The sequence below is a fragment of the Megalopta genalis genome, chromosome 14 (assembly GCF_051020955.1).
Source record: "Megalopta genalis isolate 19385.01 chromosome 14, iyMegGena1_principal, whole genome shotgun sequence".
NCBI lineage: Eukaryota > Metazoa > Arthropoda > Insecta > Hymenoptera > Halictidae > Megalopta > Megalopta genalis.
In genome coordinates this window covers 7,210,641-7,236,698 of record NC_135026.1, presented here as the reverse complement: position 1 = coordinate 7,236,698, position 26,058 = coordinate 7,210,641, and the positions used below count along the sequence as shown (strand labels likewise).

At 41.9% G+C, this 26,058-nt stretch overlaps 1 protein-coding gene across 2 annotated transcripts in view; it reads left to right on the top strand.

Moving 5' to 3' along the window:
• Positions 1 to 26,058, top strand: part of LOC117225809 (uncharacterized) — a 692,652-nt gene that overhangs the window by 570,540 nt on the left and 96,054 nt on the right. For both annotated transcript variants that reach the window (XM_033479585.2, XM_076526300.1), the window contains 2 exons: positions 10,189 to 10,486; positions 14,197 to 14,342. In XM_033479585.2, coding sequence (XP_033335476.1) covers positions 10,189 to 10,486; positions 14,197 to 14,342 — 444 coding nt within the window. The remainder of the gene's footprint in view (positions 1 to 10,188; positions 10,487 to 14,196; positions 14,343 to 26,058) is intronic.

Sequence of the window (26,058 nt, the reverse complement as noted above, 5' to 3'; positions counted from 1 at the left end):
TTAATACAGGGTGTTCCACAATTATTTCAACAGCCGAAAATGAGGGGTAGCTGAGGTCATTTGAACTCGTAAACAAAGCCGCAGATTGCATTTTCGCAAAGGAAAAAGTTACTTCAAGTGACCTCAGCTATCCCTCATTTTCGGCTGTTAAAATAATTGTGGAATACTCTGTATATTATATATTATAATCATGTACATATTAACATAATATTAACATATTATATATTATAATCATATACATATTAATATAATATTAATATATTATGTATTATAATCATGTACATATTAATGTAATATTAATATATTATATACTATAATCATATACATATTATATTATAGTATTAATATAATATTAATATATTATATATTATAATTATATACATTAATATAATATTAATATAATATATATTACATATAAGCAAATTTTGCATAAAAAACCGCAGTCTAGTTATCATCAATAAAAGTTGTCAAATAAAAATTTGATCTTAGTCCATCAGCACCCCACGTGACTATTTTGTATCGAGTGCTCCGTTTTTATCGTCGTCGACCAATAGGCGACTACAAATCGTATCTCCTCTCCCCAAGTTGTCCAGTTTTCGTTTTGAAATCGCGGGACAATGCCAGAGAAATTATCGTAAGAGAGGATGCGTTTGATGCGCTCTCCGCGGCGTGCGTTCGTTGCACCGGGCTGCATCGATTGATGGGAAAAGGCGTCGCGACGCCGAGGACTCGGCGATTAAGGGGAACAAAGTCGCCGCGTAGGAACGAGGTCAGAGGGTTACGGAATGCTGAAGAGGTCCCGGGAGAAATGAGAAGAACGTCCGTCGCAGCTCGCCGCGCCTCGCCGGGGCGAAATCACAGCGTGAAAAATTCACCCTTCTCTGGCAGCGTCATTAACGGGACGCGTCAAAATGGCGGCCCGTTGCGCGAAGGCGGAATATTTACACGCTACTCGACTCCGAGGCCGGTGTACAGCTTCTTTTCTTCTCGTTCCGCTGCATCGGGGCTCCTTGCACCCTCTTTTTTCTCGACGCCCTGCCGCGCCCCGCCGCTCCTCCGGCTGCGGAGTTTACAAGCCCGTGCCCCCTTGCTGCGTACAGTTTCACGGCAAACTTCGTTAACGGATTTCACTTCAACGGATTTTCAGAATCTCTCCCTCGTTTTAAGCCAGTCACCACCTCCGTCCCTCCCCGCGGCTCCAACGGCCGGCTTCTTTCCGCCCTCGCAGCCACGCAACCCTCGCGGCACGTGCAAATTTTTCATCCCGAAATCCCCTGAACCGAGCCGAATTGGTATAATTGCGTCGATGGCGGTTCGTCCCGTTCAATTGGTTGAGTTAAATTGGAAATTACAAAGTGTCCCAAAAATGTCCCAATCCGGAACTAAAGGGTTCTTGAGCTGATTTGAAGCAACTTTGTCCTTAGCGAAAATGTTCTACGAGGTATCGTTTACGAGTTATTAGCGGAAAACACTAACCAATCGGAGAGCGAGCGCGGCCGGCGCTCCGCCCATGCGGCCAATATAGCGTCGCGCCGGCTGTCTGACGCAGCGGCAGTGTTCGCGTGGGTGGGGCGTCAGCCGTACGCGATCGCTCATTGGTGAGTGTTTTTCGTTAATAACTCGTAAACGAAGCCGCGGATTGCATTTTCGCAAAGGAAAAAGTTGCTTCAAATAATCTGAGGAATTGACCTAAAGTAAAAATTGTGAGACATTTTTCGGACATTCTGTATTGCGTGACAATGTTTGCGATAGGGTTAATATCTCGATCCTTCTCGCAGAGGAGCCGAGACAACGCGAATAAGTAGCCCGGAAAATGGATTAACATTAAATCTTTTCTCTCTCTCTCTTTTCTCGAGTCGGTTCCCCCCCTCCCTCGCTTTCTCTCACCGTTTCGCTCCGTACCGGGGATCCCCCCGTCCCCGTTCAACGGAAACCGAGCGCCTTTAACTGCATCCCCGTAGCCCGGCTCGAAAGTTTGTTCAATTAGCCCGGACTCTTCTACCGGCAGAGTCAATACCCCGGCAAAATTACTCGACTGCGTTTTCATAACTGCTGGAAACGTGCGGTCGGGCCGGCCCGAGACGGGCCCCGCACGGGAGATGTCTCGGAACGTTTCCGCGGCGCGGCGCGAGACCCTCCTCTCCTCCTCCTCCTCCTCCTCCCGCGATAGGCAATTACCCACCCCCGGGAGCGAGGGTGGGGGACGTGGGGGGTGGACGTTAATCGAGCGAACGTGCCGCGCGAACTTTCTCGCCGGGGCTCGGATCGAAAAAAGAACCAAACCCTCGACGGGAAAAACGCGTTGCGTCCTTGTGCTACGCGGCTGCGTTGGACTTTGCAACTTGCGCGGTCCGTTATACATATAGTCGTCATCGATAAAATTTCTTTTCCTTTTTTTATTGCGAAGTTTATTTAGGAGCAATTCCCAATGGGAATTATGGGTAATTCTGCTTACGTTAGTATAATGACATGGAATGCAGGATATATATTTTATTTATTATTTATATATATGGACATATCTATTTTATTTATTATTTAGATATATATGGACATATATATTTTATTTATTACTTAGGTATATATGGACATATCTATTTTATTTATTATTTAGATATATATGGACATATATATTTTATTTATTACTTAGGTATATATGGACATATATATTTTATTTATTATTTAGATATATATGGACATATATATTTTATTTATTATTTAAATATATATATATAGACATATCTATTTTATTTATTATTTATATAAATGTACATATATTTCATTTATTATATTTATATGTATTTATATATATTTATTTATATACATTTATATATAAATGAATAAAAATAGTATATATAAATAAATAAGTGAGAAACAAAAAGGAAGAGACGATCGGAATCGTCAATGACCGGTGCAAAGCCGTCGCGTCGGTGAAGTAGTCGGGTCTCCGTGAATATTAGAAATCAATCGCGACACACCGTGGCTAGGTCTCTCCTCTCCGACGGCGCGGCTCTCGGAACAGCGTCGTTCGCAGCGATCCGATCACAGGCAGAGTTACAAATTCAACTTTCCGTCAGATTTTATCGGTATCGTTAAAATGCAGATTGGCAATACGCGCCGGGGAACGGGAAAAATAACGCGGGACGAGAGAAACGGGGTGAGGGGGTGGCAAAGGGGTGGACTCTCGAGCAGCAGGAGGAAGCTACGCGGGAAATAGGAGAGGGAGAGAGAGAGAGAGAGAGAGAGAGAGAGAGAAAGAGAAAGAAAGAAAAACGTGCGAAACAACGAGGGAGAAAAGGAAGAGAGAAACGGAGAGGGAGGGAGAGAGGAATAGTGAAGAGAAATAGAAACAGAGAGAGAAAGAGAGGGGGGTAGAGAGGAGGCAATAGATAGAGAGAGAAAGAAGGAAAGAGGGGGGTAATAGAGAAATATATAGAGAGAGGAAATAGAGAGGGAGAGGGAGAGAGAGAGAGGAAACAGAGAGGGATAGGGAGAGAGGGAGGAAATAGACAGACAGAAAGAGAGAGAAAGAGAGAGGGGGGTGAGAGGAAATAGAGAAATAGACAAAGAGAGAGAGAGAGAAGAATAGTGAAGGAGAAAAATAGAAAACAGAGAGAAATAGAAAGACAGAGTGAGAGGGAGAGAGGGAAATAGAGAAATGAACACAGAGCGAGAAGAATAGTGAAATAGAAACATAGAAAAACAGACAGAAAGAGAGAGAAGAATACTGAAGAAGAAAAATAGAGAAATAGAAGACTAGAGGCAGAGAAATATAGGGGGTGAGTGTATTGAAAGTATTAAGTTATGTGTAGAATAATTTTAGTACAACTAACAATCTTTTCAAAATTGTATCCCTTATTATTAAGAAAGATATATCAACAAGATATACCTAACTAACTAATTAATTGTTCGAAGACGAACACACTCATTGCTGATCTGGCGATCAAATATTACCTGTTCGTTGAAACCATGGTTATACTAATCATAAGCGAAAGTATATGTTGCAACATAATGGAATATCGAGACTGATTTTTGCATGCAGCCTACATTTTAAGAAATTGGAAATAGAGTGACCTAAAGAAAGGAAAATAGAGAGTGAGATAAAAGGGGTGGAGAATAGGGAGTTAGAACGAAATAGAGAGGGAGAGTGGAAAATATATACATATAGAGAGAGGAGGATTTGAGAGGGAGAAAATTAGAGAAACAGAAAAATAGAGGAAAATGAAGAGGTGGGAGAGAGAAACACAGAAACAAATGAATGTAGGAAGAGAGTAATAGAGAAAGCCAGATGAAGAGAAATACAGAGTGAGATAAAGAGAGATGAAAATAAGGAGACAGGAAAAAATAGACAGGGAGAGTAGGAAATAAACGAAGAGAAAAAATAGTGAAATAGGGTAATAGAGAAATACAGGAATAAAGAAATAGGTAAATAGGAAAATAGAGAAACAAATAATTATAGAAAGAGAGTAAGATAGAAACAGAGAAAGAAATAAGTATAGAAAGAAAGTAATATAGAAATAGAGAAATAAATAAATATAAAAAGAGAGAAATATAAAAATAGGAAAACAAATAAATATAGATATAAAGTAATATAGATGAATAGAGTAGTAAAGAAACAAGTAAAGGTAATAGAGAAATAGAGTAATAGCGAAAGAAGTAAATATAAAAAGAAAGTTATGAAGAAATACTGAAATATAGAAACAAATAAATATAGAAGGAGAGAAACGTTAAAATAGAGAAAGGAAATAACAAATGAATAGAATAATAAAGAAACAAGTAAACGTAAAAAGAAAATAGAGAAGTAGAGAAATAGAGTAATAGACAAATAGAGTAATAGAGAAATAGTGAAATGGAGAAACAAATAAATATAGAAAGAGATTGATATAGAAATAAAGAAACAAATAAATATAGATAGAAAGTAATAGATGAATAGAGTATTGCAGAAACAAGTAAATATAGAAAGCAACCAATAGAGAAATAGAGATACAGTAAAATCGAGAAGTTGAGAAATAGTGAAATAGAGAAACAAATAAATATAGAAAGACGGGTAATAAAGAAATAGAGTGATCGAGAAATAAAGAAACAAATAAATATAGAAAGAGAGTCATACAGAAATAGAGAAACGAATAAATATAGAGAAATAGAGAAATAGAGGAATAAAGAAATAGAGAAATAGGGAAATAGAGAAATAGAGAAATGGAAAAATAGCGAAACAGAAACGTAGACAAAGAAATGTTGAAAGAATAAACAAAGCAGAGCAATAGAAATGGAGGAAAGGAGAAAGGGTTAGAAAATCTATACAGAGCGAGAAACAGAGGGAGGCTAGAGAGAGAGAGAGAGAGAGAGAGCTGCGGGCGAGAGTGGAGGGGAGGGTGCGCGGTGCTTGATACCACGAAAGGATAAAGAATGACAGCAAGCGAAACAAGGGAAATGCCATTCGATTTTTACGATCGCGGAATTTGTATCTCGCTCGTCCGGGTCCCGGACTTATCGATGGAGCCGCTGAATTATTCCCATTCTTTCCCAGGCCGTGCAACAATGCTTTTACGTGCCATAAAACTAGCCAAACGTACACTCCGTCAATCCTCCGCGTTCCCCGTCCACCTTTTTTCTATCATACTATTTCTTCGGTTTCGCTTCTTCCCTTCTTCTCCGCCCTGCCTCGGCCCTTTCCCTCCGTCCTTCGCGCGACTTTTTTGTTCGCGTTCTCGCCGGAGCCGCGCCCCGCCGCGCAACCTGCACTTTCTCATATTTACACCCCCCGCGCTCCTCCATGTCGTCGCCGTATCCTTTTTTACACCGTATTCTTTGCCCCTTCCATTGTCACGCTATCGCTGTCACTTTGACCCGGCTCTTCGTGATTCTTCTCTCGGTTTGCTGGCCTCTGTTCGCCGACGGCACTCTTTCACTCTTCCCGACCGTTCCGCCGATCGTCGGAGCTGCTGTAACGTGTTACACATTGTGACTTCGTAGTGCCGATCTTTATGCATTGGTATTTTAGTTATTTATTTATTTATTCCGCGTCGGCGGGCCAAATGCTGTTTTCATTTCTGTTACGAAAAGTCAGCGTAATAGTAATAGTAATAATGAAATAACAACAATGGTTGCAAAATGTATATTTCTTGCATCGATTGCAAAATATATTAAAAATAGTGCATTGATATTTTTAAATTGGAAGGGGGATGATGAAAAGAGAGACGAGAAAGGGGGTTGGGAGAAGGATAGATAGAGAGAGGGAGGGATTATAAGAGGAAAGGAGATAATAGGGGGGGAGATATAGACGCTATAGAGATAGAGAGATGAAGAAGAGATATGGAAAGAAGGACGCTATAGAAATACAGAGAGAAATAGAAAGAGAAAGGGAGACGTTATAAAGAGAGAGAGAGAGAGAGAGAGAGAGAGAGAGAGAGAGAGAGAGAGAGAGAGAGAAAGACGCTATATATAGAGAGAGAGAGACGCTAGAGAGAGAGAGAGAGAGAGACGCTATATATAGAGAGAGACGCTAGAGAGAGAGAGAGAGAGAGAGAGAGAGAGAAAGACGCTATATAGAGAGAGAGAGACGCTAGAGAGAGAGAGAGAGAAAGACGCTATATATATAGAGAGAGATGCTAGAGAGAGAGAGAGAGAGACAGAGAGACAACGACGCTTTAGAGGGAAAGAGGGAGAGAGAGAGAGAGAGAGAGAGAGAGAGAGAGAGCGACGCTATAGAGACAACGACGCTTTAGAGGGAAAGAGAGAGAGAGAGAGAGAGAGAGAGAGAGAGAGAGAGAAAGAAATAGAGTGGGAGAGTAGGAGTGTGTCAGAGAAAGAGAGGAAAAGGGAGAAGGAGGGAGAAAGGCTGGACCGACGAACTATACTGTTTCGCAGTCGAATACCTACGTCGACGTTTTATCGGCTGTCGTTCCGGAACGTCGAGGACTTTATGTGCCGGGTGTGACTGCGAAATTTTTGGAGGTTGCCTCCCACTCCTCCACCCCCACCTCCGCCGCCAGGCTTCGCCCATCGCTCCCTTTATTTCGTGTCCGTTGATCTCTTCTTCGCTCGCTCGACTACAAATCTCGATCTCGTTCTGATCCATTGAGATTCGACGGCTCCCATCAGTCAGTCAGGCGATACAAAAAAACAGCTGATATTAATAAATTGCTGATTTATTATTATATTTATTATTTAATACCTATTATTTCAATATATTATTACATTTATCATATATCTTATATACATATAATATTATTACTATTATTAATATTATAATATATATTATTATATTGTATATTATATATATTATTATATTATATTATATTATAATATATATATATATATATATATATATATATATATATATATATATTATTATTATTATTATTATTATTATTTTAATATTATTACTATATACATAACCTTGACATAATCAAGCCAGTCACAGCTCCCCCGACATAACCTTGTCATAACCTTGACATATCTCGTAAACAAACCACGGATTGCATTTTCGCCAAGGAAAAAGTTACTTCAAATAACTTCAGAAATCATCTCTTTCCGGGTGTCACATAACTATGAGACACCCTGTATATCAGTCACGCGACATTGTGATATTTTTCTAATAGCTACCAATTCATTATAGTTCGTCTCCTGAACTGCGAAACCGTGTATCATCGTGCAAAATACCCGCGTTTTCTGGATCATCGGTTCCGATCGGTTCGGTCGCTTGTTTTGAAAATTTTCGGAACGGGTCGATTAATTATACCTTGCCGCGGCCATACCAGGAATCTTAAAACGGGACTGACTAGCAATCAGAGCCGGCCGAAACCAGGATCCGATTACACGTCGCGTGATTAAAATGTAATAATTAACTGAGTCGCGTAATCGGTATCTGTAATTATTAATTGTGAGCGACCTGGAATCGCGATCGCGGTGATTACACCGCGTTTCAATCACTGTCGCGGCAAAAGAATTTCGCAATCAAATCAAATCAAATCAAATCAGATCGAATCGAATCAAATCGAATCAAATCAAATCAAATGAAACCGTACCCGTTCGCCGAATAGAATTCCCCCCCCCCCCTCCCCGGCTCCCCTCCTTGTGCTTGCAATTTTAATATTTTAAGAGCAGCATGAAAAAGATTGGAATTTCATTGGACACTATGTCGTTCTGGTCTTTTTCGAAACGGACTGATAATGAGATTACACGTTCGCGCTACATCCGACACCGTGCCGCGATCCTCCTCTGTTCCCGTCCGCCGGACCATTTTAATTACTATCGAGCCATAAATCACGGTACGTTCCCGCGCCGGAAATACAATCTCTAATGTTGACGAAATATGAAGCCGTTCAAGGGGACCGATCTTGGAGAAGCGAACTGTGTTGGACGGCCGCGTGCAAGGTACAAAGTTCACGCTCGGTCGCAAATACCAGAGACAATTAATGTTCATTAACTGAGCGCCGGAATATTAGCTGGACTATGAACGTTGTTCTGGAGTAGACGAAAGTACAACTATGCGTTTACTATCTTGATTATATGTTTGACAATGCTAGCAAGATCTCTCAATTAAGATGTTGGTAGAATCCCGATGTATCGTTAAGTATCGATAACATATCGACACGATATTGATCGATGTGTCGTTAGGTGTCGATGAGATAACAATACAACATCGATATAATATTGACAGAATAATGATACAATATGGATACAACATCTATACAATATTGATATAATATCGATACAATATCGGTACGATATCGCTATAATATTGATAGAACATCGATACAATATCGATACAACATCGATACAATACCGATAGAATATCGATACAATACCGATAAAATATCGATACAATATCGATATAATATCGATACATTTTCGATACAATATTGATATAATATCGATACAATATCGATATATTTTCGATATAATATCGATACAATATTGATATATTTTCGATATGATATGGATACAATATATCTGCAATATCGATGCGATATCGATATAATATCGCTGCAATATCGACACAATATTGATGTAATATCGATACAATATCGATGCAATATCGACTCAATATTGATATGACATCGATACAAAATTGATATAATATCGATACAATATCAACCCAATATTGATATGACATCGATACAAAATTGATATAATATCGATACAATATCGATGCAATATCGATAAAATATCAATGCAATATCGACACAATATTGATATAATATCGATACAATATCTATAGGATATCGATACAATATCGACCCAATATTGATATAATATCGTCACAATATTGATATAATATCGATATTGTATCGATATAATATCGATGTATCTATAAAATATATCATTAGGTATCGGTCACCTTTCGATATTGATATATCGTTAAGTATTGTGGAAATATCGATAAGATTGATATAACGTTGAATATCAGGAGGATATCAATATATCGAAATCATATCGCTAAGATATCGATACATTATCGATACATTATTCCAAAGATATCGATACACTATCGATATAATATCCTGGAGATATCGATAAACTATCGATAAACTATCAATACAATATTGTGAAGATACTGTTACAGTATCGTGAAGATATCGATAAAACTGTCGATGCACTGTTGTCAATATATCGATACAGTATCGCGAAGATATCGATAAAACTATCGATACACTTTCGATCTGTCGTTAAACATCGTTAGGTCATCGGTAATTAACCATTGCGCCCGAAAGGATATCTCATCCGCAAATAAATAAATAAACAAACGAACACCGACATATCGTTAATTATCGCTAAAACGTCGTTAAAATAGCGACGTATCGCTAAGCATCGACCGGATGCCGATACAATGTCCCTAATTGACAATCGACGACCGATTGGCCGTTGATTCGATCGATCGGCCGCGGACAGGATGAAATATTCCGGTCGTCACGGTGAAACGAACCGTGCGATACGATTCGCGGAAAATCTACGGAAACGCCGTGAAAAGAAAGAATACTGTCCGCGGCCGAGTTAGCAATCAGGAATTACAAAGTCCGTGGCTCTAAATACGTTTTAAAAGCGGAGAAGAGCTCTCCGGCTGCCGGGGTTCGGCTGCCGGCAGCTCCGGGGACACGTGCTGCAAGAGACGAGAAGCACGGCACAGCCCGGGAGACTCGAGGCAGTTCAATCAGCGTTAAATAAATTGGTTCCTGTACGGTGTTCCAGTCTCGCCACCCGGCCAGTGCCGATTTCCCAATTGGTTGACCGGCCATTCCAGCGGCGGACTGACCTGGCACACCCTCGACCTGACCAGGTCTTACACGTTCCACCCGAGGAACGCGTCCCTCCACGTTACCAGATCGAACACCAGCTCCTCCAGGTTCGAGAGCGGGCTATTCGACGGACAATACGTCCCTGGACAAGAGGACCAGGACGTCAAGATCCTTTGCAACAGCATCAAGCAATCCAACATCGCCCAGGCCATGACCATGACCACCCTGGTCGCCCACTTCACCGTCGGATGGTGAGTACACATTCGCACATAGACGACTTCCATAGCGACTTCACACTCCTTTCGACTCAATAGGCTTTATTTTGTTTTGTTAAATTGTTAGAAAAGGTAGCAGACTTAGTCTAGGAGCCAGCACCAAGAACTAGAGTTAAAAAGGTTAAGATAAGTCCTGAACCGCGCCGATAGTAGGGGTTCTGGGTGAGGTGAAATTATTGTAGATGTCTAGTGTGCTGCCAGAAAGGCTATATTTTATAATTAAGGGGTTTAAATAACTGAAACGACCATACAAAGTGAAACGGGATTTGGGATAAGTCTGCTTTTGGATTCATTTGACTTTGTTCACTTATTTTTGAGAATATTATATCGATAATGAGAATATTATATATCATCGGACGGATTTCGTTGAAAATTTTTGGGCATGTGGTGCAATGTTAAATTTATCTTAGAAAAAAATTCCGAACGGCAACACGTAGCGTAAGGGTGGGAAAAAATTGTTAAAGTTAGGGGTATTTTCTAATACTGAACCCAATATTGTAAGCTGGTTCTCTAAATTGGACGATTTTTAAAAAAATGACTATCGAGGGGATATCGCTTACAATTTTTTTACATATTGTTCGGTGTCGAAATCGTCCTTGAAAAAAATTTCATATCGATAGGAGTTCTACGAGGGTGTGAGAAAAATGATCAAACAGCGGAGGTGCACCATCGCCTAGAATGTGATGTTAGAGCCCAAGCTCCCGAATTGGACAAATTTCAAAAATAGTATTAACAAGAGGACATCGTCCAAAAATTTTTCATGCATAATTTAATGTCGAGTCTACTCGATGAGAACCCCCCGAACAAAAAGATCTGACTAAGAAAAGTATCTGAGAGCGTTAAAAAAAATTACTACAATTTAAAGACTCACCCTTGACGCAGAACTCGCGATATCCCGCTATCAAATCTGTGCGTACGCTTTCATGTACGTGCGACAAGCTTCCCGAGATTTTTAGACAAAGGGGAAATAAGGACCGTGCTTGTTAGAGAAGCTCGTCGCCCCCCCCCCCTCCCCGCGCCCAAGTCAGTGTATTATCCCGCGCAGGACAAAACGAATATGCCGAGAAATGTAAACAATACCGAGTGCCGCGGTAATAAGAAGCTAAAGGGAGGTCGTTTGTCCGAGGCTGCCGGAGCCTTTGCGAAAAGGGGAATGAAACGCCGGCAAACAAGGCCCGTAAATTTCGCAACGAAAGTTTCGGCTGACCCAGTCAAAAGACGCGCGCGCGACGCGGCGGCAACTGGGTCAAGACTTTATCCGGCGCGTCTAATGCAACATTTATGAAAGTTTCCTCTTTCAAATTGCCTGTCTCGGATCTATGAAAGCCGCGGCCGGCAGGGACACGGCTCCGAAATTCCCGAAAGTTCCCGGAAAAGTTGCGAGGCAAACAGTATTGTTATCGAACCACGAAACGCGGCGTTGTTTAACCTCCCTGCGACGCCGTGCTACTTGAGAGCTCTGCCTTCATTATTCACAATACCGCAGCCGTCTCCTTGGCTCGCGGTCTAACGCTATACCTTACGTTTCATGGTTCTCGTTTGACAAAAGAATTAACACTAATTGGCGGTGAATTTTTTTTTTATTAAATCGTATACTTTCCATGTTGGCGAGAATTATGCGGTGTAATTTGCGATAAACAAAGAAAAAGTTAAGAAAAAAGAAGTTAGCTGCACGCATCAAAAAGTGGACTGATGCGATGGAATAGTACACGTGAATATTTTTTAGAAATCTTTCCAACTGTTTCGCTAAATTGCGTGCTAACTATAAAGCTGACGCTTGTGCTGGGTACGGACGGTGAGTCACGCGACGTCCGACGCTTGCTGGGTACCACTGGTGACTCATCAACGTCCGACGCTCGCCGAGTAGTAGCGGTGAGTCATCAACGGTTGACGGCGGTCACCGGGCGCCTGAGGTCCGCAGGTACCTAGCGATGAGTCACCGGCGGTGACTGTAGTTACGAAACGTCTCGCGCTAGTTAGGTGCTTGTTGGGCACTAGCGATGAGTCATGCAACATCCGGCGCTTGCTGGGTACTACCTGTGAGTCATCTAACGTCCGATGGTTGCCGAGTACTTTAGCCATATGAATATTCTCCTTAACTTTTTTGGGGACCGTAACTATTTCCTAGGGTCACGACATTTTTTTCTGGAACTCTATAATATTCCCCACAAACCTATGATATTTAGAGTGTCCTGGAATGTTTTCCACAAGTTTTACAATTTCTTCGAAGACTCTGCAATTTTCTCCACAGATCCTGTAACTTTTAAGAAGCTCCAAAATGTTCTTCATAGACTCTGCAACTGTTTCGAAGACTCCAGGATGTTTTCCGAGAACGTCACAATTTTTTCAAACGGCTCTAAAATGTTATCCACAAGCTCTACGCTGTAGAAAGCTCTAAAATGTCTTCGACAAATCGTAGAATATTTTCAAAATCTTTGAATCGAAATTTCTAGAGTGTTCTCTCCAGACACAGCAATCTTTTAATTGCTCTAGAATGTTCCACACGGGTTCTACAACTTTTTGAACGTAAATAAGGATTCTTCTTAAATTCTACAATTATTAGAACTTTATATTGTCGTTAAGTCGTTTCGTCCTACCCTGCGACGGTTACTATAATTACGCAACGTCTGTTGCTGGGTACTGTTGATGAGTCATACGACGTCCGTCGCCTATTGGATACTAACGATGACTCACTTAACGTCCGACGCTCACTGGGTACTCTGGATGAGTCATCCGTCGTCCGACGCTCGCTAGGTACTCTCGACGAGTCATCTGTCGTCCGACGCTCGCTAGGTACTCTCGACGAGTCATCCGCCGTCCAACACTTGCTAGGTACTCTCGATAAGTCATCCGCCGTCCGACACACGCTAGGTACTCTCGATGAGTCATCCGCCGTCAGACGCTCAGTGGGTACTCCCGATGAGTCACCAGCGCTGACTATAGTCCCAGAGCGTCTTAAATCCCGCAGCCTGCACCGTCGACGATATATCCGCGCGTCCTTTAAAATAGCAAAGGCGCCAAAGGTGGACACCGATGTCCGCCGTATTTCTTTTTCGGCTAGAATGAAATACCGTGGGAAACGGTGGATGAAATAAAAGGTCGCAACAGAAAAGGAAAGAAAGTCGCGTGTTCTTCTCGCGAGCCAGCAAGCGGCCGCGCGCGTCGCGTTTTGTTTCGAAGTTCGCGGAGCGGCTGGCCGGCTTTGGAAAAAAAGAAGGGGGTCGAGGCGAAAAAAGACGCGAACCGGGGCAAAGTTGTATTTTCGGTGAGCAGAAGAATGGCTCCGCGAGCGGGTGCCACGCGTGTATTAACGTCGGACACGCGACGGTCTCGTTTCACCGGCGGGTTTTTCCAGGGGCCGGAATATTTTTGAGGCGTCTCGCGGCCCCGCAAAACCGACGCGGACGCAGAAACGGCAAAAAGGCGAAAACAGCCTCGATAATACAGTGTTTTGAGAAGCGGGACAAGCCGGTGCCGGACGCGCGCCACAACGGGCTACATTGTTGCCGTAAATAGCGTCGCTGTTGTTCGCCGGCGAAACGTTTTAGCGTGGGTTCTGTGCCCACGAAGAAGAGACACACGCACACATACATACATACACACGCTCATATATACACACACCGTCTCTCCTGTCTTTTTCGTTTCCACCTTTTGCCTTTATTTTCACCGTGCCTTCTGCTTTTCAGCCGGAGCGGTTTCATGTGCATGACGTTCTACCGAAGGGACAGTCACGTGGTTGAGGTGCAGACCGGAAGCGCCGTATCCAGACCCGAGGAAGCTTGCAGCCCGCCGCACGTTCAGCAACACAACGTACCATTCCTCACCTTAGTCAGTGAGTACACGATCTCCTGTTTCGAACTTCTGCCACCTTGAATTCTTCGCTGTCTCGTATGGACACGACGGTGACAGGCTGCGATCTGCAGCCGGAATTAGGGGCATCCTGCTTTTCTGAAATATAACGGAAATTCTGAATGAAGGAATGTGTCTTCAACGCCAGGTTTTATCTATTCGACTGATCGCAGTAAATTCTCCCTAATTGACGCTCGGCTTGGAAATAAAATTGGACAGTTTGGGAAGAGGAGGCTCCTATAATCTTATCCCCTCTTCCTAAATTGTCCACTTTTGTTTCCAAGATGAGAGTCAATTAGGGCGAATTTTTCTGTATTGGGATTTGTCAATTTTTCTACGGCTTTAAAACGTTCTCCTCGATATTTACAATTTTTTAAAAGACCCTGGAATGATTTTTGTGGACTCCAGAATTTTTTTAGGGGTCGTAGAATGTTTTGCATAAATTCTACTCTTTTTTTAAACGACTCGGGAATGCTTTTTGTGGGCTCCAAAATTTTCTGAAGTCTCTAGAGCGTTCTATTTATAACCTGATATTTTTTCGAAGTCTCTAGGAGTCTGGTAATTTTATCGAAATCTTAAAAATATTTTTCCTATAGACTATAGAATCGTTTCCAAGCGTCCCCTTAGCTTCTACAATCATCAGAAGTCTCTGAAGTGTTCATCGCAGTCTCTACAATTTTTCTAGACTCCGAGGCTGATTCTCTCGCGTCAGTTCAAACAGGCTACGTTCTAACATTCCTCACCTGTTGAGCACAGTTTTATCAGTCGATGGCAACCCCACAAGGTCTCAATCAGGCCAGTCCAATAAAGAAACCACGATCCTCAGATTTACCTGGATTAGCAAGTTCAAGCCAGGACACTGCTCGTCTCCAATCGATCTTGAGCATTTCGAACCCTGGAACAAAATGGATTACGCTTGAAATTTTTGCGACAGCTTCGCGAAGTCGTCTGCGTTCCACGATTCGAGAGCGCCGTCCTTCGAGACGACCGAAGAGACATTTAGTCCGGGATTAGCCACGTGGAGTGCTCATGGACTCCCATTGAGAAAATTATTATTTACTGATTTAAGTATACGAAAATTTGACAATGGTAGGGCCCACGCTAGGCCCCACGTGGGTGCTCCCGTCACTTGATCCTCAGGCGAGTACAATAATTTTAGAAATGTTCCTTTGTTAAGTTTAGAAATGAAATAATTGTAGAAATTTTAGGAACATTCCTAGAAATGTTTGGAGATCGGAATTGAAACCGGCAGATCTGTTATTTCATTTGAAGTAACTGTTTCCTCAGCGAAATTGCAATCCGCGGCTTCGTTTACGAGTTATTAACGAAAAACTGTGACCAATGAGAGGCGAGATCGGCTGGTGCGAGGCGGCCGAGCCAATGAGCGGAACTGGGCTTCGCGCGCTCGTTGGCTGCACTGGCCGTGCTCTCGCCTCTCATTGGTCAGCGTTTTTCGTAAATAACTCGTAAACGATGCCTCGAAGAAAATTTTCGTGAAGGAAAAAGTTACTTCGAATGATCTCAGAAATCCCTTGCTTCTCAAAGGTACCATAATTTTAGGATATTCTGTAGAAAAAAGAGGCAGCGGCCAGCATACCCGGAGCACATTAATATGAATACATAGTAATGCTGGTATAATAACGATGAGTTATCTTATTTATTTCTAATTTTTTATCACGATTCGAAGGCATTTGACGGTCACGTGCCTGGTACAGTAAATTCTCCCTACTTGACGCTCACAGCTTGTACACAAAAATGGACAATTTGGGCACAAGAGATACGATTATTTGATTTTTTATACTTACCTTGTTTTTTATAATTACCGATTTTGTAAATAACTATAAAAACGAGACACAAGGCTCGAATATATAATAATATATTTGTTATAATATTAATATAATAATATATTTATAATATTGTAATATTAATATAACAATATAATAATATATTTATAGTATAAAATAATAATATAATAAAATAATTATAATATAATATAATAGTTAATTCTCTCTCTTCCAAAATTGTCCATTTTTGTGCACAATCTGAGCGTCAATTAGGAAGAATTTACTGTACCTATCACGTAACTTGTAGCTTCGCAGTTTTTCTCACCTGACTCACACCCAAACATACCATTTTGTATCGTCTTCCGGGAATTCGCGTCGCGTGCCGTATCAAACGCTTGACCGACTCCTTACATAGGCGTAGAACGCGCACAAAAATGGACAATTTTGGAAAGATGAGACACGAGTGTTCGAGTCTTGCGCCTCGTTTTTATAGCTGTCGACAATAAGTAACTCATCGATGCTTAGCATCGACGTAGCAATAAATTCCATAGGCGTGGGACCAGCACAGGGAAATTCATAGTAACTCGAAATTTGGTATTTCCGAGAGCAATTATTGTATTCCCGGTCCTAGAATTCGCAGGTATTTTTAACATTAGACTTTCACGTGGGTGAACCTGGGTTAGGCGATTCGCATTCGCACGTGTTCGATCTGATTTGTCCCTAGCGGCGTAACAGACTCGGCTACCCCCACCCCTCGGAATTACAGTCTGCCGCAATCGTAAAAAGAAAAGGACACTTTACGGTGGCACGTGAATACTTCAGCCTTGAGCTGTGCCTTTCTCTCTCTCTCTCTCTCTGTCATCGTTCCCACCGAAAATCGTGGGCCGTCGAGCACAGTCGTTACCAATTGTTCCTCCGGACTTCAACGACTGTTCGAAAGTCGCGCGCGCACCGCAGCGATATCGACTTCCGGCGAACGTCGAGAATTCAAGCACCATCGAGCACACCGGTGAGCATCGACGTTTCCCCTCCTTCGTACTGCTCGACCCCCTCCCCATCTTCCTCCCGCTCGTATCCCTCCTTCTCCTCCCCATCTTTCTCCGCCTTATTTGTTTGTTTATTCCGTATTTATCGGGCATAGCCCTTTATACACGTACAAAGAATTATAAACACACAAAAGTATAATACAGGAAATGAACGGGAACGATATTGCAGAAAATGGTGAAGGAAGCAGTATGAGGTGCAAAGGATAAAAATATGTACATAATGGACTCTAGCTTAGGTGGACGTTAATACTAGATTTATGGAGCACAAAGAGCAGCTGTTTCATATTAGTTTATAAGGTAATAGTAAGACATTTATTCTCATTTTTAACAAGTTCATATTCGTGATATGAATTCACTCCAGTACATTAGCTTATAGAATGTAGATACTCCGATGGCTAATTCAGTAAAAAAATACGAGACTCCACGTGGGTGCTCCCGACCCCTTGCGATAGTACCCAGATAGTCCTAGTCTAGTGTCGATAGTCCTGTCGTGGGTATCTAGTAGACCCCTACTATTGGCAATTCTTTTTTTATTGAATTAGTCATCAGAATATCTACTTCTGATACTGAATTCTCACATGGGTACTTCCAGCACTAGACGACTACAGGGGTGATCCCAGGTTAAATCAGGCTGTGTTCCCAGATAAAAAAGTCATCGTTCTTAAACTATTTATAGGCTAAAGTACGCACTCTGTTTATTGGTCCTAATGGTCTAAACGACGTCTTAAAGACGTCCGTAAGTGGTCTACAGGACGTCTTAAAGACGCCCATAAGACGTTTACAGGACGTCTAAAAGACATTGTTTAGACGTCTAAAAGAGGTCCATAAGACGTTTAAAAGACGTTTAGACGTTATTTAGATGTCTAAAAGACATTGTTTAGACGTCTAAAAGAGGTCCATAAGGCGTCTAAAAGACATTCACAAGACGTCTAGAAGACGTTCACAAGATATTAAAAGACGTTATTTAGATATCTAAAAGACGTTCACAAGACATTAAAAGACGTTATTTAGATATCTAAAAGACGTTTACAAGACGTTGTTTAGACGTCTAAAAGACGTTATTTAGATGTCTAAAAGACATTGTTTAGATGTCTAAAAGAGGTCCATAAGGCGTCTAAAAGACGTTCACAAGACGTGCTAAAAGACGTTGTTTAGACGTTTAAAAGACGTTGTTCAAACGTCTACAGGACGTCGATAAGACATCTTGATTTGTAACACGGGACGTTTCTAGACCATTCGCAGGCCGTTCATAGGACATTCGGGACGTCTTACGATCGTCCGAATTTCATCGTGCACGAGAAACAGTACCGCGAAAGAGAAACGTGTATGCGGGGCCACGGGAAAAAATGCGGTCGCTGGAAACTGTCCCCGACGCCAATAAACTCCGGGAACTCGAAACTTCGCGGGAGAAGTTTCGCCCGTCGCGTACCGAGGATTTACTGTGCCGGCGTTGTTGCCACGCAGACGCCCGGCCAAGAAACGGCAGCCGTGCAACGGCCCCACTTCGTCAAATTTTGCAACGGCTCCGCGGAGAACCTCTTAGCGATCCGACGAATTGGGCGCAGCCGAATCGACCCTTCCACGACGGGTACCTCGCCGAAATATTTCACGGCGCCCTTCCCGACCGATTTCTCCGGGATTTCAATGCAGCCGCTGCATTGCCGGGACCCGGGATGTAAGCGGCACAACTTTTCGGAACGTGCAAAGAGATTTTTATATTCACCGGGACACGCCGGATGGCACTGTAGGGTACGAAGTTCATTCACGATCCCAGTTTCTTCAAATCGGATTACGCTCCTCGGAACTTCCGTAGTTCGAGTGCTACAGTGGACGTAGAGATTCTGCCGAGGTGTACACACTCCCTCCCCGTCCATAACTCAACGGACGATTTTCTACTTGTTTCGCAAACTAAGTAAATGTCCGGTGACTTATGGACGATGGTGTATGTAGTTTAGGGCCATCTTGAGCGGTTCTCCAGTTTCAGATTTGTGTTTAAAGCCATTCGGTATGCTTATATAGTATAGTCGCCATTGGCTCTATTGCTCCATATAAGTTTTGCTTAGTTATACGTACAATGGCCCGCAAAAGTTTTCGTACACCCTTCAAAACGCAATAACTTTTTTGAAACTGAACTAAGTGATTTGTATTCTTTTTAGATGATAGAGGAACTAGTATACTTGGCAATGAGTAAAGTATCTTTTTAAATTTTGCTATTATTTGGCATGACAAAATAATCCTCGTTTTTAAACCTTTTTAATAACGAAATTTTAAAAAGTGCCTTTTGTAAATCTTTATTTTTTTTGACATTCCAAATAATAGCATAATTAAAAAGACATTTTAGTCATTGTCTGCTATACTAGCCCCTCTATCATCTAAACAATATTCAAGTCACTTAATCCAGCTCTAAAAATGTTATAGTTGTAAATAGTTCTGCACACTCAGTTCTATATGTATAGTCCTTCGATCGAGCTGGCTACCTGTGAATCAAATTTGTACAACATTCTATTTTATCGACGATTTTTAACATCGATGAAGTTAACCAGATTTTTGCCACTTTGTAAATATTAATTCAACTACTATCGTTTATTTATCAACGTATAACCAATCGATAATAATTCTTCTCTTGAACACGATTACACGAAACGGGAATAATTAATTTATTGGTATAATAATTTCATATCGGAATGTCTCAACTAAAAATATTAAATACTTAATTAAATGATAAGCGTCGAGTTGAAATATTACAATCAATTCGTTTACTTGTACAAGACACCGCGGTTCTACCATACTAATCCCTAACTCATTCCGAACGAATGTCAAGGTTATTTACATCTCGTACCAAGAGCTACGAATAGCATAATTTCATTACACACACAACAAGAAATCAGTACAACGTATTGTCCATCATCTCCCATTTCATCTTTCCAAAAGTTTTTCATAAATAGCCGAGTCCTCCACGGGAAATATTCTCAGCACTCGAAGAAGTCCTCGTCCACGAATATAACCTCGTTCACAGTCCCGCCGCATGCCGCGCTCTGTCTCGAATTACACGCCGCCGAGCGTCGCCAGTGCCGACGGCTATTAGTAAACAACCGAAACTTATCCGAGTGTCCAATTCGACGCGGAACGTTTCACCGACGTCCAGAAGTATTTCGCGCCGTGAGTACTCGATCTCGGAACAATTATTTGCGGTAATCGATGTCTGAATACGGGACACGCGGCAGCTGAAACACCGTCGGCTTCTCGCAGGCGAATGTAATGCTGCCGGAGAGGTCGCACGGGTCCCGGCGAACACAGCCGCGTACGGCACTCGGTGCACGTGTTCCGCGCGGGTGTTATGCAACGGGTGGGAGGTAAACGAATCTTCCTGGAGAAATTGAATTTGTAGGGAGCCGGTGGAGCGCGTCACGAAAATCGTTGAAACCGCACAAATATTTTGTTTCGTCGTTTCGGGCGATGGTCTCTCTCTCTCTCTTTCTCTCTCTTGTGTATAGTTCGCCGCTCCGTAGCAGTGTTTGCCGATCACCTGTTCCTTCGTTTGTTTTTTGTTTCCCGGCTGGTTTTACATTTGTTGCAGGTTCGGCGTTTACCGCGAGTACGCGTGTTCGCTCGCCCGGTTATTCTTTTTTGATCGCGCCGTTGCGGTCTCGCCCAGTGATTCTCGCATTAAAAGCCCTTTCATTCCCCGACCTCGCCGCTCGATAAACTGCGAACTTTGATTTCTCTCTCCCTCTCGGCCTCCATCCGTTTCTTTCTTCCTCTCTCTCTCTCTCTCTCTCTCACACACATTCTGATTTTTGTTTCTCCATCTTTTTATTTTTCTTCGTCTCTTCATTTCCGTTCGTCTCTCCCTCTTTTTATTTCTCCCCCTCTTTCTCCATCTCATTGCAATTTGTGTTCTTTTCTCCTCCTCTACCTTCCTTTGATTTTTCTCGTTCCCTATATTTTTATCTGTTTCTCTCTTCTTTGACTTCTCTCTCCCTCTGTTTCTCCCTTTTTTTATTTCTTTCCCTCTCTCTGCTTCTCTCTTTGTTCATTTCTCTCCTACTCTCTGTTTCTCTCTTTTCTTATTTCTTTCTCTCTCCCTCTGTTTCTCTCTTTTTATTTCTCTCCCTCTCCCTGCTTCTCTCTTTGTTAATTTCTCTCCTACTCTCTGTTTCTCTCTTTTTTTATTTCTTTCCCTCTCACTCTGTTTCTCCCTTTTTTTATTTCTCTCCCTCTCCCTGCTTCTCTCCTTGTTAATTTCTCTCTTACTCTCTGTTCCTCTCTCTTTTTATTTCTTTCCCTCTCTCTCTCTCTCTTTGTTTCTTTTTTTTTATTTCTCACCCTCTCCCTATTTCTCTTTGATTCTCTCTGTTTCTCCCTTTTTAAATTTCTCTCCTACTCTTTGTTTCTCTTTTTTTATTCTCTCCCTCTCTCTTGATTATTTCTAACCCCTTCCTATTTCTCTCTGTTTCTCCCTTTTTAATTTTTCTCTCTCTCTCTCTCTTTCTTGATTTCTCTCCCTCTTTCGGTTTCTCTCTTTTTTTAATTTTTCACCCCCTCCCTGCTTCTCTGTTCTTTTTTAAATTTCTCCACCTCTCTCTCCCTCTTTCTGGTTCTATCTTTTTTAATTTCTCTCCCTCTCTCTGGGTTTGTTACTTTCTTTTTCTCTGTTTCTTTTTCTTCCTCTCTCTCTCTCTCTCTCTCTCTCTCTCTCCTTCTTTCTGCTTTCCTCTTTGTTCACCTCCCAACCCTCAAACGTCTTTCTTCCTCGCCAGCGAGCGTCCGAAAAAAAACTCTCGGCGCAAGAAACAGAAAGGTGTAGCATAACGTAGATTGTCGCGGCTAGATCAAAGATTACTCGACTTCGGAACGCTCCCCAAGGAAACCGGATCCCGTTTTCCATCGGCACGGACGGATCAGTCCCGAATGCGTCGTTCGAGTTCTGATGAAGCCGGCCGCAATGTTGCCAGAACATCCGGATACGTTTCCTAATGGACAACTCGAGCCGTCGCGAGAATAATTAGGAAGACTCGTGCTGGCCTACCGAGCGCAGCTGATGGAATTACCGCACGTGAACAGACAACGGCGCGGCCCCATCGATTCTGTTCTCTCTCTCTCGCTCTCTCTCCCTCTCACCCTAACTGTATTTATATACCTGTCTCTTTCCGTTGACGAGACACGAGCACCTCCAGATCACAGGATCCCGGCATTGCCCTGTCTGCTACGGCTAATTACTGGCAAATGTTCCCCGACCCGGTGACACAGGTTCAAAGTGACAATGCCCTTTGTTTTTAGCTCCTACTGTTCGAGGTTTCTAGAGCATCGGCTTTCGCAAGAAATAGAACGGCGCTTTGGAAGATGTTGCTTGAAAGACGAATACTTCCGATGTTTCTAGAAGGTTCACCGTGGACTCTGCAATCCTTTCCAAGACTCTAAACAGTTCTCGTTGAGATATGGAAATTTTCAGAAGCTCTAGAATGGTATTCGTAAACTCTACAATTTTTAAAAGACTGTAGAGTGATTAATTAGTGTCTACAATTTTTCCTAAGGCTCTAAAATGTTCCCCTTAACATCTAGAATTTCTAGAAGATTTTAAAATGGTCGCTATGTCTCTAGAATTCTTTCTAAGGCTTTAAAATGTCCTCCATAATTGGAATTTTTCAGTAGCTATAGAATGATATAGTAGAGATTTAGTAAAATATTCAAAATTCCTTCCAAGACTCTAAAACATTCTCCTCGAGCTCTAGAATTTTTTAGAAACTCTAGAATGATATTCATAAGCTCCAGACTTTTTAAAAGACTCTATGATGATTACTAAGTCTCTACAATTCTTCCCAAGACTCTAAAATATTTCCTTTAAAATCTAGAATTTTTAGAAGACTCTAGAATGGTCACTACGTCTCTAGAATTCGTACTAAAGCTCTAAAATGTTCTCCTTAATAATTAGAATTTTTCAATGGCTATAGAATGAGATATAGTAGAGGCTTAATATAATATTTAGAATTCTTTCCAATACTCTGAACTGTTCTTCTTAAACTCTAGAATTTTTTAGAGGCTCTATAATAGTATCCATAAACTGTACAATTTATAAAAGACTGTAGAGTGATTAGTAAATGTCTACAATTCTTCCTAAGGCTTTAAAATGTTCCTCTTAAACTTTAGAATTTTTAGAAAACTCTAGAATGATCACTAAATCTCTAAAATTCTTCCTAACGCTCTAAAATGTTCTCCTTAACAACTAGAATTTTTCAACGGCTATATAACGATATAGTAGAGATTTAGTATAGTATTTAGAATTCTTTCCAATACTCTGAACTGTTCTCCTTAAACTCTAGAATTTTTCAGAGGCTTCAAAATGTTACCAGTAAACTCTAGAATTTTTAAAAGATTCTAGAATGATTACTAAGTCTGTGTGTGTGTACAATTCTTCCCAAAACTCTAAAATGTTCCCCGTTGAATTCTAGAATTGTTAGGAGACTCTACAATGATTGCCAAGTCTCTACGATTCCTTTCAAGGCTCTAAAATCTTCTCTATAATCTCTAGAATTTTTCAATCGCTCTAGAATGATATCACGAAGTCTCCACAATTCTTTTTAAGGTTCACAAACGTTTGCCATAAACGCTAGAATTTCTCAGTGGCTCTAGAATATTACCCGTGAACTCTACAATTTTTAAAAGCCTCTAGAATGACTTCGAAGTCTCTATAATTATTCGACGGATTTCAGAGTGACTCCTAAGATTACGCAATGCCTTCGAAGAGTCTAAAATCGTTTTCCTATCGCAGAACACGTTTCTTCGACAGCATCTAAAAGGTTCCTGATGCCTCTACGATTTTTATGTTGGCTCTACGATCAGTATGCTATCTCTAAAATATTTTCATTAAGTCTTACAATTTTTTCGTCAATCGCAAAGACATTCCTCTGAAGCCTACAATTTTTTCGAAGACTCAAAAATGTTCTTCTTACACTCAACAATTTTTAAAAAGTTCCAGGACGATTTACAGAAGCTCTATAATTTTAGTGCTGGCTTTAAAAAATTTTCTCCAAAAATTTATCTGAAAAATTAAATGCTCTGTATTTCATAAAAAAAATGCTAATCCACTAAGACGATGTCTCTCTTCCCCTCCCTAAAATCTTCTATTCCACTACCCCATTGAATTTGAATCTTCTACCGGGGCCGTGCGTCGCCTAATTCATCAGCTTTTCCAAAATTTACCTATCCGACCGTGGCGGAAACACAGTTACCGGCGCTGCAGCGAGGGATTGCCCCGAGATCCTTCATTTCGACGGTAGTCAGCGGCAGCGGGCAATTGGAAAATTCGCCAGAAAATCAACAGAGACGAGGCCCGGTTGTTTCTTCGGCGAGGTATGAAGTCCAGGCGGAGCTGGTTTGCTCGGCGTGCCTGATACGAATGCAGGCCGCGATATAAGGTTTGCTCGGCCCCGAACGAAATATCCGAGCCCGGCGAGAGGATCCACCTTTCCCAGCCAGCCACCTCTCCCCGCCTTCCCTTATCCCAACACCTTTCCCCCTCCTCACGGCCCCGCCCAGCATTCTCTGCAACTCGCACATCTTCGGGGAACGCTCGGCTCCCGAGGGTCGGAGTTGTAATCCCGCAGGAGTTATTGGATTCGGTTTGATCCAGTGGTCGTTCGCTCACCTTCTTCTCGATCCCTTTACCCTCTACCGGCGCGACTGGATCCTCTCGGCAACGGTCGATCGTGCTCGATCTATTTTTTCCCCCGCCGGAACGATCGACGCCGCCGTGGGACAGAAAGCGGCCGAAAGCGATCAAAAATATTTCCCGACCGAAATCGTGCACGCTTGCCGACAAAACCTGTGAAACGTGTTGCACAGATGCATATTCCTGGTCGCGGCGAACGTTCCACACAGTTTTGTGCCGACGAAAATATTAATTTTATCTCTTGGTAATTTCTTCATCTTTCATTTTGGCTTGTTTCGTAGTTTTTATTTTATCATTCGTACGTTCTCTTGATTTTATTATTTTCAACAGCAGCGTAGCGTATAAATAAGGTATTTTAATCGTTCGCGCCGTTTATACGTTCATATTTAAGTAAGGTAATTTAATAACGAAATATTCATTTGAAAGCGAAATATTTATTTGTAAGCGAGACATTTATTCGGAAGCGAGATATATATATTTATACGAAAACGAGATATTTATTAGAATGCGAGATATCAATTGAACGGCGAGATATACATTTAAAAACGAACGGAATATTAATACGAACGGAACGAACTAAATACGTAAGTAACAGTTGCACGATACACGCGTGTAACTGAAATTAAATTTCATCGTCTTGAATTCATGACCGTCGCGGCGTAACAACCAACGCGTCCGAAATATCCCCGGCGAAATGTTTAAAAACCCTCGACTTTATTCCCGCGTCGGGGCTGATGGAAATTTCGTTTTACTCGGCGCATGTAAAAATTGATATCCGCGCGTGCGGATCCGCCGTTGAATTATTAGAATTTTGTTTCCCTTGCTGGTTCATTTTTCACGAGGGGGGTTTCAATTGTTGCAGCTTTTCGAGCACTTTCCCGGCTGAATGATTGAAGAATCTGGCGGTTTTATTGATGGGAACGGGAGATCTATGCTGAAACATTCACGGGCCGTGCTTCTATTCGAAAAATCTATTCGCGTGCACGCTCTCTGTACAGGGTGTCCCGAAATTCCTCTACAGCTGAATAGGACGATTGCTAAGGCGATTTGGAGAAAATTTTCCCTTTGCGAAAATGTTCTACGCGGCTTCGTTAACGAGATATTAGCGAAAAACGTGAACCAATCGGAGCGCGAGTGCGGCCGAGCTCCGCCCTAAGCGACCAATGGCACTGTCGCGAGACGGCTGGCGCGGCGCGGCTT